The sequence below is a fragment of the Aspergillus tanneri genome, assembly GCF_003426965.1.
Source record: "Aspergillus tanneri strain NIH1004 chromosome Unknown AapTan_8_pilon_pilon_pilon, whole genome shotgun sequence".
Lineage (NCBI taxonomy): Eukaryota > Fungi > Ascomycota > Eurotiomycetes > Eurotiales > Aspergillaceae > Aspergillus > Aspergillus tanneri.
This window is the reverse complement of record NW_022984635.1, coordinates 2,318,016-2,330,638: the sequence shown is the minus strand read 5'-3', so window position 1 is coordinate 2,330,638 and position 12,623 is coordinate 2,318,016. Positions and strand designations below refer to the sequence as shown.

Below are 12,623 nucleotides of genomic sequence, written 5' to 3'. Positions count from 1 at the left end.
ACTCTATATTTAGATTCGGAACCTTGCCATCTTTATTAATGCAAGCCCACAGCGCCGTGAAGCCTTTTTACGCCTTCAGACCGAAGAGCCTCATCTACTCTCTATTCAGGATGTCCGTACACGATGGAATTCTACCTTTCTAATGCTCAGCCGTGCAAAGCGACTACAGGAGACCTTCAAACGCTACTGTATAACTCATGGATACCCCAATTCCAACTTGACAGAGAGGAGTGGCGCCAGGTCGACTACCTACTTTGTATCACCCAGCCGTTCTTCAAATTCACTACTACTCTCTCAAAGTCAAAGGTTATCACTATTCATCTCATCTTTAGTATCTACAATAAGCTCTTCAGTCACCTTGGGACCTCTGAAGAGCAGCTTCGCCGGAAGAGGATTCCCTGGAAGAAACTATGCTTCAAGCACTCCAAGCAGCAAGGGAAAAGCTCTCAGAGTACTATAAGATAACTGACCATGAGTGTTACGGTGATATTTACACAATTGCAACGATCCTGGCGCCGCCAAAGAAGCTTCGCTTCTTTAACACTAAGGATTGGCAAGGTGATGTTGACTACGCTGGACGATACCGTGGTCGATTAGAAGAGGAATTCTGGCGTTATAAGAGACGGCTTTCGGATAACAATAGCCCTCGATCACCTGGGGCTTTAGCTGATTTACTTAATACTGTGGATGAGATTGAGATGCTTTGTGACTCTCAGAACACTCTCCAACCGGAGGAGCCCCAAGGGAATAATGATGACGAGCTTGATCGCTATCTTGCCAAAGGTAAGCCTCTACCTCTCTATAAAGAACCTTCGAGTGATTGAAACTAATAAGCTAGGACTGATATCTCAACATTCTCGTATGTTCTGGAAGGAGCATCAAAAAGAGTTTCCAGTCCTTGCAGCCCTTGCACGGGATATCTTGTCCATTCCTGCTAGTGGTGCTGGCGTGGAGCGTCTGTTTAATTGCACGGGCGATATCTGGCATTATCGACGTGGGCAATTAAAACCGGAGACGGTCAAAGCGCTGATGCTTCATATGTGTGCAACAAAATTTGAGATTGAACAAGGGGAGATTGATTTCACGAAAGAGCTTATTTCAGTTGGAGAGGCAGATATTCTTGACCAGGAGAGAGGCTTAATACCACCTCTCCCTTCTCTGGATCCTATCAGTGATAGTGAGGAGGCCGAAGATGAAGATACAGTGGTTGAGATCCCCTCTCAGCTACTACAGCCTCAGGCTCAGAGTGAAAATACCAGACCTAAGAGACCTCGGAGTAGAAGCACCCAATCCCAGGAGAATGAAGTCATACCTGAACCGGCTGACCTGGAGAATACACAACGACCTTGTCGAGTACGGAAGAAGACCAGGATACCAGAAGGATTTGAAATTGGAAACCTTTAAGTGTATAATAGACCAAAGAAGAACACTACTATTTAGCTACTAAAAAATGGATTTTGGTAAGATACTCTATACAGACTGAATACTAGAAAAATACCAAAAAGACTGCATAAAAATAATCTGACTAGAAGGTCACGAGGCTTGGCCTGTTTGCTATGTTTATATAACCATTGGTTAACAAAAACCGCATTGCGGTCTTGAGCAGAAGACCACAACCAAACCGCAAAAATTTGCGGTCTTGATCTGAAAACCAAAACCATTTGGTTTTGGATATGGTTGCGGTTAACAATGGTCTTTGCGGTTAGTGCCGCAGTCTAATAACATGCTACCTAATAATGTATAGAATCATCATCCTCACATCTTGAACGCTTCCGATTTCTCCCTGATACTCGCTGCTGGGTCTCAAGCTGCTCAGGTAATGGAATATCTGTTTCATTATCAGATTGAACACCTTCCTGAGCCTCTATTTCCGCTTCAGATGCCACACTCCTTCGTCTTTTCCCTGCGGCTCGCTCCGAAAGTCCCTGTGTCGTAGGCTGTTCCTGGATGGGCGCCACATCCTCCTCCTCGTTATCACTGATCGGATCTAGATCATCAAGGAACTCCGCAACCTTTTCTTCGTTTGCCGCCTCTTTCTCTTCTTCTGAGAGAAAGGGATCAGACCTTGATGCACATATACACATTATTAGATCCTGAACAGTGGTCGCATTTAGTGACCCTCGACGGTAGTGACAGATGTCTCGGGCAGAGTTAAAAAGCCGTTCAACACCTGCACCAGGTGCTTGAATAGAAAGAATATCCCGCGCGACATTAGCAAGAGCTGGGTATCTACGCTGATTCTTCTTCCAGAATATGCGAGGAGAAATCTCAACAATATCTATAGCTTTACTTAATAAACGGTAAAGACAGATAGGGATATTACGTACCAGCCTCGAGATACTGTGTAAGCTCACCACGCTAGACTAAACGTTGAGCCTTTGCCCCTTTTAGAGACATCTCAATCGCTGATATTGGTAGCTACGACGATTGGGCCTGTGACAACGTCTGTAGGTTGGCAAGACGTTCTTTATATGGCTCCATATAGGCCTCGAAGCTTTGACGATATATCTGGCGCCAGTCGTAATCATCATCGCAGTCCTTCCCTAAAAAGAGCTGTAGCTTATTTTCTGATGCAAGCATTGTACCAATTGCAAAGAGATCGCCATGAGTCTCATCCGTTTTGCCGTAGTAATCTGCAAGGTTGTCTCTTGTTGCGCCTAGTGCCTTTAGCATTAGCTGTTTCCAAGGGGCTTTCTTCCGTTGCAGCAGACTTGGAAGCACAGCAGTTAGGTCCACGCCTGAATGCGTTCCATGAAGCGGCTCAAAGCCAATTAAATCTCCCGGTAGTCCCAGTCATCATCGATAAAGTAACCAGTGACCGCCATAAATGCTTGTTGGAACGGAGATGTCCAGCAGTCAAGAGCAATAGGGGAGCTTTGCACCCGGAAGAAGCCTCCAAATAATATTTTGTTGGCGTTCCTTGACAATACTTCGAAGCCTTCCACTAACTGTCCTCACAGAAGGAAATTCGGGTAGATATGTGATTGAACAAGATACTCGTATAAACTTCTGGAACTGTGGATGCTCCACAATCTGAAACGGAAGCCGTAGAATAGCAATTGTATTAGTTTGCTCTTCTTCCCAGTCTTCTTTGCTGACTGCCCGATTGCTTTTCGAAGGTCGACTAGCCTAGTAATTTATAAGTACAGAGTATCCTACTTAGGGCCTATCGTACCTTATCTTATAGAAGCCGTCGAATACTAAACTGCTGAGCTTGTTGAGCAGCCCTTCAACATTTTTCTCCTTTTAAATGCCTACAAGTCGAGTTTGTTCCCGCTTTAGTATGTCCTGGGTGATCGAGAATCTTACCACATCGTTGACATTTTACCTTTGGAAGACCATCAGTTGCACAAGCATTCTGATCAAAGTGTTTCCACACAGCAGATAGATGCGGAGTTCGACCCCAACTGAATGATTCTGCCACGGGTCTTTTTCCATATGTCGTCTGTAGCCACCAATTGACAAACACCTCCTTATCTATACTGGTGTGTAGGACGAATTCAGTGAGATGATTAGGCTGAATACGCGTGAGAGTTAAGGGAATCGAAAGAGACTGAATAAAGTTAGAATCAGGTGCGGATGTAAATAACTACTGGCTAATATGCGGCTCGGGGGTAAACGGTACAGGGGCGTCAGAATCGATGTAGGACGAAGAAAGAGTCTCAGTAATAGTAGGAAGCGGAGTAAATGTAGCAGTAGGATCATCCCTGTATAGATGAGGATTAGATATCAGACTGTTGAGGCATAACAAGCGTAACTTAACAGTCTCGCGTGAGTGAATAAGGAATCAGGAGACTTACTAAGTCTTCTCTAAGCAAGCAAGCTAAGTATCAAAGGGGCTATCCATCGTAGTCAACCTATATGATAAGATCGATCTATCACAAAATAAACCTATCGCTATATATTCTACACGATCTAATTAGATTATACGGGCGGCCCTGTGCGGCCCGAGGCAGTGCCCTACGTAGACCTAGGCATGGCCCGGCCCATTTGGGTCGGGCCACGATTTGGCCCATTTGGCCCATTTAGCCCCCAGATATGCATAATTATGCAAAGTATCCAAATATCCTCTCCGCAAAGTGCAGATATGGTATGCCCCCCAATATCCTCAATCCTCAATTTTGTGGATATGGTATGTCGCTCAATAACTAAGGGTTTAGCAAAGTTGGGGGTGGCCTTAGCAATTCCCATTCAAGTCAAGAGCCGGTATTCTCATTCAGTGATACTTCATGAAGATGCAGTGACCGGTCGGTTTTCCACTCTGTCGCTCCTTTACATCAATTGAGTACATCACCAATACACACTAGAGAGCAAATCACGCAATCCAGAACACTTCCGGCCGGAGAAACTAAAGAGGGTACTTTCACCAGCATGTTGAGGTCTTTAACTCGGTTCCAAATCTCAAGAAGTTGCTCTTTTTGTCGATTTAACTAATAGAGATTATAAGGTGTTTTCCCCAAGTGAAATAACTAATTACTGCCTGAAGAAGATAGTGGAGTTAGTATTTTTAGCTTGATTTTTAACTTTGATATCACTGCTGCAGAATTAAGAGGAATAAGGCCAGTAGCTTTAAATCCACTTAATATATATTTATTAACGACATTGCTTTTGAGTGAACTGATGAATAAATAGATAGAAAATCTATTTTATTAATAGCTTTAATACCACTGCTCATCATTTCTTGCACTTTTTAGCCATAAAAGCGCTTTAGAGGTGCAAAACAGCTAACATCAAGCGATTAAAGGAGGTGAGATGAATAAGGAGGCATACAAAGTGGAATAATTAAATATTCTATGCAGTATTAATCAAATTCAGCAGTTGCATGGCTCCCGTGGCCATCCAAAATAAGCAATCGATATTGACCAACAGTGCGGGATCTTGTATGCTTGTCGAAGACTTCTTGTAGCCATTCCAATCCCAGATTATTATTGGTCCAGCCATTGTCGCTAAGACTTAATCGATAATCTTTAGGTAGAACAGAATACCACTGAGATTGATGTTTCTTCCCAGAAAAAATAATCTGCGGGGGTAGAACCCAGCCACTTGCTCTAATAGTCACAATCGATGTAATCCATTCTCTATTACCTGGTTGTATAGATCTAGCATCGGATTTGTGTGTTTCCACGCCACAGACAACTTTAGCAGTAGATGTAATTCCTATTTAAAAGCCAGTTTTATCCATATTATAGATATCTTATTCTAAAATACCATATTTTTGTATAGTATTTTAAACTAATTGAAACCAGCCCTAAATAACCTGTGGATCTTCACACTTTGCCCGCTGATAGTCATATCGACAATTATATCTTGACTTAATATTATCGTGGCGTAAAATAAATCGATTAACCTATTTATTACTAACTAGATCTAAGATAGAGGCCTGGGATAACAACAAAGACTTTTGACATGCAGATATTAAAAGTCCAGCAAGATATCGAACTTGGGAGATCCGCGGTGGTAGACCACACTCAGCCATATTAATAATCCATCTTTTTAATGTATCCTTTTTAATATTGGATAGCTTTTGTCCATTTGCGTCTATTTCTTTGCGGGAGGTTATTCCTAAAAATCAACGTTAAAGCTTTCGAATAGGCACATCAAATGTTCTAGCACAGGCAGCTTTTAATGTAAATTGGCTATTATTCCATGCTTTAATAGCCATTTTTATTCTTTCATCCTCTGAAATAGACGTCATTTTAATAATATTGATAAGAAAAGGCTTCAAAATATAAAGATATTGAGCTTCTAAAGGTTGGGGGGAAGAACTTCAAAAGAAGCGGTGAGCGGCGCGACATTCGGTGTCTTGCGACATTCGGTGTCCGATTACGTTACATAACAGATGCTGACTAAGACAGTGCAGACCGGCATGTAATGTACGGCGAGCGAACTACACCTTTTTATATCGCCAGGTCTCGTTCTCGCCATGTTGGAGATTTATCTTCTTTGAATTATTACTACCTGTTTATATTCTGTTTTTTGTTTTACGATATTCCTGTTATAATCTTCAATAAAAATAAAACTTTGTATATATTAATTCTTATCGCAAGACATGGGTAGTGATCAGAGCATTTATTCTCACCGCACCCACTAATAAACACAATTAAAGCACTCCTAATCATTCTCTCCGCAAGCCTGCATCATGATCTAAAACACCATCCGGAGACGTATTATCACCATCCTCTTTCACCATACCCTCCTGCACTTTCTCATTGTTTTTTATCCCCGAAAGCCCATAAACAGTAATAAAACCCATTCCCAGAACTGCCGAGACACACGAGAATGCCAAAGCCACAATTCCCCGGGCGGTAAACCCAGCCGGCAACCAGGGAAGCTGTTTATTCTGTCCCTTCAAGTCCAGCAGATCCTCTGTGTTCCCAGCCGCGTTACCCTTATACGGCACGTCCGCAGCATGACACGCCGCCCAATGATCTTCCGGTATCGACATTCGTTCTTGTATCTGCTGCGGCGCCTCAATCATCAACATCGCGAGACCTTGAGTAAGATGCCAATCAATATGGCAGTGGAAGATCCATACTCCTGGATTATCAGCCACGAATCGGACGACGAAGTACCCTTGGGGCGGTACAACAAATGTATCTCGTCGGGCGGGGTAGGTAGGAAACGCAGAGTGGTTTGATGAGTTGTAGGTGATGGGAGCATCGGCTTCAGCGTAGCTGTAGAATTCCTTACCTGCACCCCATGCAGGATATCGCGTGAGGAGCTGAAAGTTGTGTCCGTGGAGATGGAAAGGGTGAGAGCCGGTGTCGCCGTTGTTGAGGACGATTTCTACCACTTGGTTGTGGGATAGGATCATCGGATGTGTGAACTCACCGTAGACTTCGGGGTTCGTAGCGAGGTCGCCGCTTGAGAGGACTGAGTACAGAGTGGGTACTTTTGGTCTTGTGTAGGAGATGTTGTTGAAGAAGGCATAGCCAGCCCCGTTAGCGAGATTGTCCATCACAACGGTAAGATCAATCACCATGTCCGGGTCAGGGAGGAGAGACTGGTGATCCCAAGGGACGAGGGTGATATCGTCGAAGGGAACGAGATCGGAGGAATCATCGACTGGCATAACGGCCTGTGGATGAGCCGCACTGGCGTTGTACTCGAGCCAGTTCGTGTAGTTTAATTGCAGGTCCGGCGAGATGACATCTAGCAATGATGAATCGGCGATGGTGACAATAGGATAATTTTTTGTCGTGGAGTTCTTGGTTGTCACTAAGATTGCATACCGCTGCGCGACGGAAAGATACAGCATGTCGGCCTCCTTGGGCTCGGTGTATACACCGTCGATTTCGATGATTTTGAAGCTGTGGTCCTCTATATAGAAAAACATGCCGACGAACGCACCCATATTGATCAAATGCATCAAGTAGGTCTTGCCGGGCTGTACGGCAATACTACTATTTTGGGTGTCATTGACAAGGAACGAATCCGGTACGGGCTCCGCACCGGTTGGGTTGGTCACTGTGATGAAGGGGATATCCTCCACCAGCTGATGATACCAGTCGCTCATGGTGAGGGTAAACTCCTCGTCGTACATGTCCTTATAATATGCATCTTTATCATGTACGATCAATGCCTGACGGTATCCGTCCGGATAACAGGCGTCGGTATGGCAATGGTACCAGTAGGTGCCGTTCTGATTGACCGTGAAGTTGTAGGTAAACGACGAGCCCGGCGGAATAGGACACTGGGTTACCATGGACGGGCCATCCATGTTATTTGTGCCATTTTGGAACATGCCGTGGAAATGAATCGACGTGTCCTTGTCCCCTAGACCATTGAAAGCGTTGACCACCAATTGGTCTCCCTTGTCTACTTGTATTATGGGCAGTGGCCAATTGCCATTCACACCGACAATCTTCCGATCATGGAGACCATCTGGGTTTGCAGTAACCCAGGTGATGTTAAAGTCATAGGTGACAGTCTTGGTTTCGCAGCATTGGAAAAGAAGGACGATGGCTACGAGGCGGAACAGCCAGTCGCATAACAGGGTCACCATCCTGAGAGCTGCAACGGTATGTGAGAGTGAAAGCGAGGAAGAACAAGAGATGACTGCCCTGCTATCCCATGGGAAATATTCCTGAGTAATCTCACAGATAGACAAATAAAACTAGCACAGAACCATTCGAATCAGACCGGCCTTCGGCCGGACTAGAGTGGGGTGATAAGATTATCAATCTTCACGTGTCTGGAAATACGAACTTAGAGGGGAAAATTTCATCAGCCACAAAAATTTTCCATGGCATCCCATGGCATGATGCTTGTTTAGTGTATGTTTCACGGGAAGTCCCTGCTTTCCGACTTTTCCCTATCAATGTTGGTGCGCATTCCAAACAAACAGCACTTATTTTGCTCACACTTCCCCCCGTACCTTAGCGAATCTCGTCAAGTATTCCACCTGTTTCATTTACCTTAGCTTTGTGGCGTTGTTTTTATCTGATTACCTCTCTTGCCTCCACTGGACTGACAGAGCCGCTAAGCTTCGCTAAGTCTAGCCAAGCCTGCGCTAAAACCAAACTAGTAAAATTACGCATCCTTGTTGTGCGGTCGTAAATACATTTCAAAACACCATTGCCAACAATCAGTCTAGAATCGCCCTGATTTTGCTGTATATATTCCAAGGTATTCCGCTTCCTTTCCGTCCGAGACATTGCTGCATGCAGGCCCCGTCATCGTGAAGCTTTCCAAAATGGGCGAAAATAAGGTATTCGCTGTAACAGGCAAGCTCTCACCTCTTTAAGCTCTGAGGATCCACTTGACTGATATTTCGGTGATGGCAGTTTTCTTTATCTGCTTCAGAGAATGCCTGGAGACAACTATAGTTGTGTCCGTCCTTCTGGCTTTCTTGAAGCAGTCGTTAGGGAGGCCAGAGGACCAAAAAACGTATAAGAGTCTAGTGAAACAGGTATGTGAAAGACAAAGAAAAAACCAATAAAGAAAACCAAATGTGAAGTTAAAATCGAAAGTAATTTTGTTCATTCTACAAGATTCTAACTTATTTCATACAGGTCTGGATAGGATGTGGTTTAGGTCTGTTTATTTGTCTCGCCGTTGGAGCGGGCATGATTGGCGCCTTTTACGGCCTCGGTACGGATTCATTCGCTAAGACCGAGGATATCTGGGAAGGTGTCCTAGCCATCATCTCCTCGTTGATTATCACTCTCATGGGCGGAGCTCTTCTACGCGTTTCCAAAATGCAGGATAAATGGAGAGTGAAGCTGTCCAAAGCTCTGCAGCACAAAAACTACTCGAACGAGTCTGGAAGGGGTCGCTTGAGGCGGTGGACAGAGAAGTACGCGATGTTTATTTTGCCGTTTGTGACTGTGCTACGTGAAGGCCTCGAGGCTGTTGTCTTTGTCGGTGGTGTCGGATTGGGGCTTCCTGCCACCTCATTTCCTTTGGCTGTCGTGTGTGGTCTTCTGGCAGGCTTTGTGATCGGATACTTGATCTACAGGTATGTTCAAATATACATCAATCAGCCCTAGTCAACTCGAGTAACTAAGTCGACTAACTGATTCAAAGAGGAGGACGAGAAGCATCCATGCAAATCTTCCTGATCATTTCCACTTGTTTCCTCTACCTAGTGGCTGCCGGGCTGCTCTCGCGCGGCGTCTGGTTCCTTGAGAACAACGCATGGAACCTTCAAGTCGGAGGCGATGCGTCAGAAACTGGATCCGGCGCGGGGTCCTACGATATCCGCCAAAGTGTCTGGCACGTCAACTGCTGTAACCCGAACATAGGGGGAGGAGGTGGCTGGGGTATTTTCAACGCCCTGCTTGGATGGACAAACTCAGCAACTTTTGGGTCGATACTCTCGTACAATCTGTACTGGATCTGCGTCATGGTCGGCTTCTCTCTGATGCTCTACCGCGAGAGATGCGGTTCCATTCCTGTTATTGATCCGATACTTACTCGCGTTAAGGGGTATAAGGCAAGAGCTAAGGTATTTATAATTCGTCGGCCTGTGGAACATGACACGCCTCCCTTCGAGCCTGCTAATATTATTGAGCCGACTCTGAAGAATGGCTCTGGTGCTGGGAATTCGACGGTCATGCGGCCCAAAGTGTAGGGCTTAATAAGGGAATATATATATATTTATCCTGATTTGATTTACTGTTGGGATATGTTTATATTCTAAGTAACTGGTACTTGGAGGGTAAATGTAAGTATGCACAATGAATAAGTAGGCAAATTAAAACAGAAGGACTGCATTTATACAATGTGAAACCCTCCCTAGAAGCACGTTCAAGGTTGTGCTACGGGCAGTTCTTGAGTACAGGGTAGTTAATGGGAGAGGGGAAAAAAGGCTCTGCCAATGCCAACTAGTTAACTAGCGAAACTAAATTAGTCTAAGATATTTCACCGATCAGTAAATTTTGCAGATTGGCAAAATCCATCCAAGCACTTATTAGCTATTCTTCATGCCTCTGACACAGTAAAAGGCGCTATATAATAGAGGTTGAGTCCCCTTCTCTTCTTCCAGTACAGTTCTTAGCCCTTACCTTAATAATTATCACCCTCACCTGAACTAATTTCATAATAATTCATGTCATTAGCAGTAATATTGGTGCAGGGGCTGTGTGCTTGAAAGTCCGCTGACACTCCGTGTCCGAGATTACGTTAGGTAAACTAACTAGTTACCTTAATTCGAACGACACTGCACATTCTGTATACTTTGTTTATATCTTCTTTATACGATAAACTTATGTACTGAGTAAAATAGCGGTTAAATATTGTGAAGTTGAGAATAGATTGCCCAATCAACGTGGATAGAACAAATAAGCTATATCATAGAGAGAGGTGAACATTATAAATCAACTGTTTCATGACAAATATACAAAAAAGTTCAATGAAGACTAAGTGAGCTCAGCCCGCTTCAGAATTCAACTAAATCTTGCATGCAGGTAATGCGATATACAGATATCGCATATTTTAGTTGAAGTGGGCCTGTATTTCTTCAATGGAATATTCGATATCCTGTTCTTGTCGTACTTGGATTCCGCAGTTGATAGAAGCGGTAGGGTTACGGTACCCATCTCCTGGGGATACACTCTGTCTCTGGAGCTTTCACTGTCTCAAGTCCAAAGTCTTTCATGAACGCTCTAATTATTCATTGGATGATCTGGACACCCTCAACCGGCCCAACAGCACCAACAACCTGTCGAAATATCTCCCTTTCACTCAAAGTTCTAGACACAACTTCTGCATGCTCCTCATCCCTCGCGAGGAACAAACACGTCGTCCCGGTTCCCGCCATCAAACTCAGAAGTGCACCAGCTTCTCTCCCCGCTTGCAAAGCAACTCCAATATCAGCATCCAATTCCTCTGCCACCTCCTGAAGATTATTACGCAAATCTGGCACCAGAACATAAGCCGGTGTATTGCCCCAATCAACACTTAAACATTTCTCTAGTTGTTCGCGCTGACTAGATAATGTCTCCCCATACTGGACCCTCCTATCCAGGAATTCATCCGACTTCTCGAAAACAAGTTTCGTCGACAGACCCCGCGGCATGATCCCAAGCACCCAGTGCCACGTCCGCATGGATTGGGGATTAACATCCACGGGAATCACCGGGCGATGATACCCAGTACCTATCCCGACCAACCCACGGATAAAAAACGGGACATCTTCTCCGATTTGAGCTCCAATCTCCATTAACTGTTCCTCATCCAATTCAGTCTTCCAGAGATAATTACATCCGATCAATGCGGCCGCGGCGTCCGCACTTCCTCCTCCTAAACCAGCTTCAGTGGGAATGGACTTGACCAGGTCGAAGTGCAGGCTAGGATTTGCGATGCCGCAGTGACCGGCGAGGCGTTTCGCAGCTTTGATTACGAGATTACGCGCATCGGCGGGGATGCGATCGCTATCGATTCCGGTGGCTGTCATTGTGAAATCTATGTGGGGATCCTGGCAGGGGGATATGGTCATGCTGTCGTAGAGGGAAATGGCTTGGTATACCATTGTGATATCGTGGTATCCATCTTTGCGGAGGGCGCCGGCGTGGAGGTAGAGGTTCAGCTTGGCGGGGATTTTTAGTATGATTGGGCCGGAACAGAGGATAGTCATGGTGTGGAGTATATTCCAGTATGAGCTGGAGTTAATCGGGTGAAATAAGGGTACGGACAACACAGGACAGGGCAAGTAGTCACGCGACAGTCCGCTCATTACCGTTACTTAAGCACGAATCACAAATCAGATGCTTGCATGACACCAATGATGGCTGCAAGGTGGCTACACAAGCTGAGCATGAGTGCAATGTGCGGTGAGTGATTCGACCAACCGTATGTACAGTCATTCCATGTCGGCTCTCTAGGAAAAGATGTGCCCAGCAATCTCCGCCGTGATATCTATCGAGATTGCCAGTTCCCGCATATCTCATGCTTGAGTGGAAACAATCTAGGAAATGTACCTGATTCGACAATCGAAATGAAGATGGGGAGGTGGTTGGGGATAGTGGGGTATCCATATCTTATTGGCTCGGAATTGGATGCCTCGCTGGACTGCAAGGTCAATGTATCTCATAACTTGAGAATTTGTCTATGATGGTTTCAAGAAGGGTCAGCGCGTAGAACCTTGCAGAAGAGCAAAGCCTTTTGAGCAAAAGCAGAAG

At 44.9% G+C, this 12,623-nt stretch overlaps 4 protein-coding genes across 4 annotated transcripts; 1 reads left to right on the top strand and 3 right to left on the bottom strand.

The window, feature by feature from the left end:
- Positions 1-1,730: 1,730 nt before the first annotated feature.
- On the bottom strand, positions 1,731-2,212 carry ATNIH1004_011373 (uncharacterized protein; the record flags this gene model as incomplete). The annotated part of the gene is made up of 2 exons (XM_033575936.1): positions 1,731-2,044; positions 2,119-2,212. The coding sequence occupies 2 exons, from the start codon at positions 2,210-2,212 to the stop codon at positions 1,731-1,733; spliced, it is 408 nt and encodes a 135-aa protein (XP_033421791.1).
- Positions 2,213-6,115: 3,903 nt separating this feature from the next.
- On the bottom strand, positions 6,116-8,005 carry fetC (putative ferrooxidoreductase Fet3; the record flags this gene model as incomplete). Its single annotated transcript, XM_033575935.1, has 1 exon — positions 6,116-8,005. One exon carries the CDS (start codon positions 8,003-8,005, stop codon positions 6,116-6,118), a length of 1,890 nt encoding a protein of 629 aa, XP_033421790.1.
- Positions 8,006-8,779: 774 nt separating this feature from the next.
- ATNIH1004_011371 (FTR1 family protein) lies at positions 8,780-10,075 on the top strand (the record flags this gene model as incomplete). The annotated part of the gene is made up of 3 exons (XM_033575934.1): positions 8,780-8,911; positions 9,015-9,460; positions 9,529-10,075. The coding sequence occupies 3 exons, from the start codon at positions 8,780-8,782 to the stop codon at positions 10,073-10,075; spliced, it is 1,125 nt and encodes a 374-aa protein (XP_033421789.1).
- Positions 10,076-11,116: 1,041 nt separating this feature from the next.
- Positions 11,117-12,079, bottom strand: ATNIH1004_011370 (uncharacterized protein; the record flags this gene model as incomplete). Its single annotated transcript, XM_033575933.1, has 1 exon — positions 11,117-12,079. One exon carries the CDS (start codon positions 12,077-12,079, stop codon positions 11,117-11,119), a length of 963 nt encoding a protein of 320 aa, XP_033421788.1.
- Between the last annotated feature and the right edge of the window lie 544 nt (positions 12,080-12,623).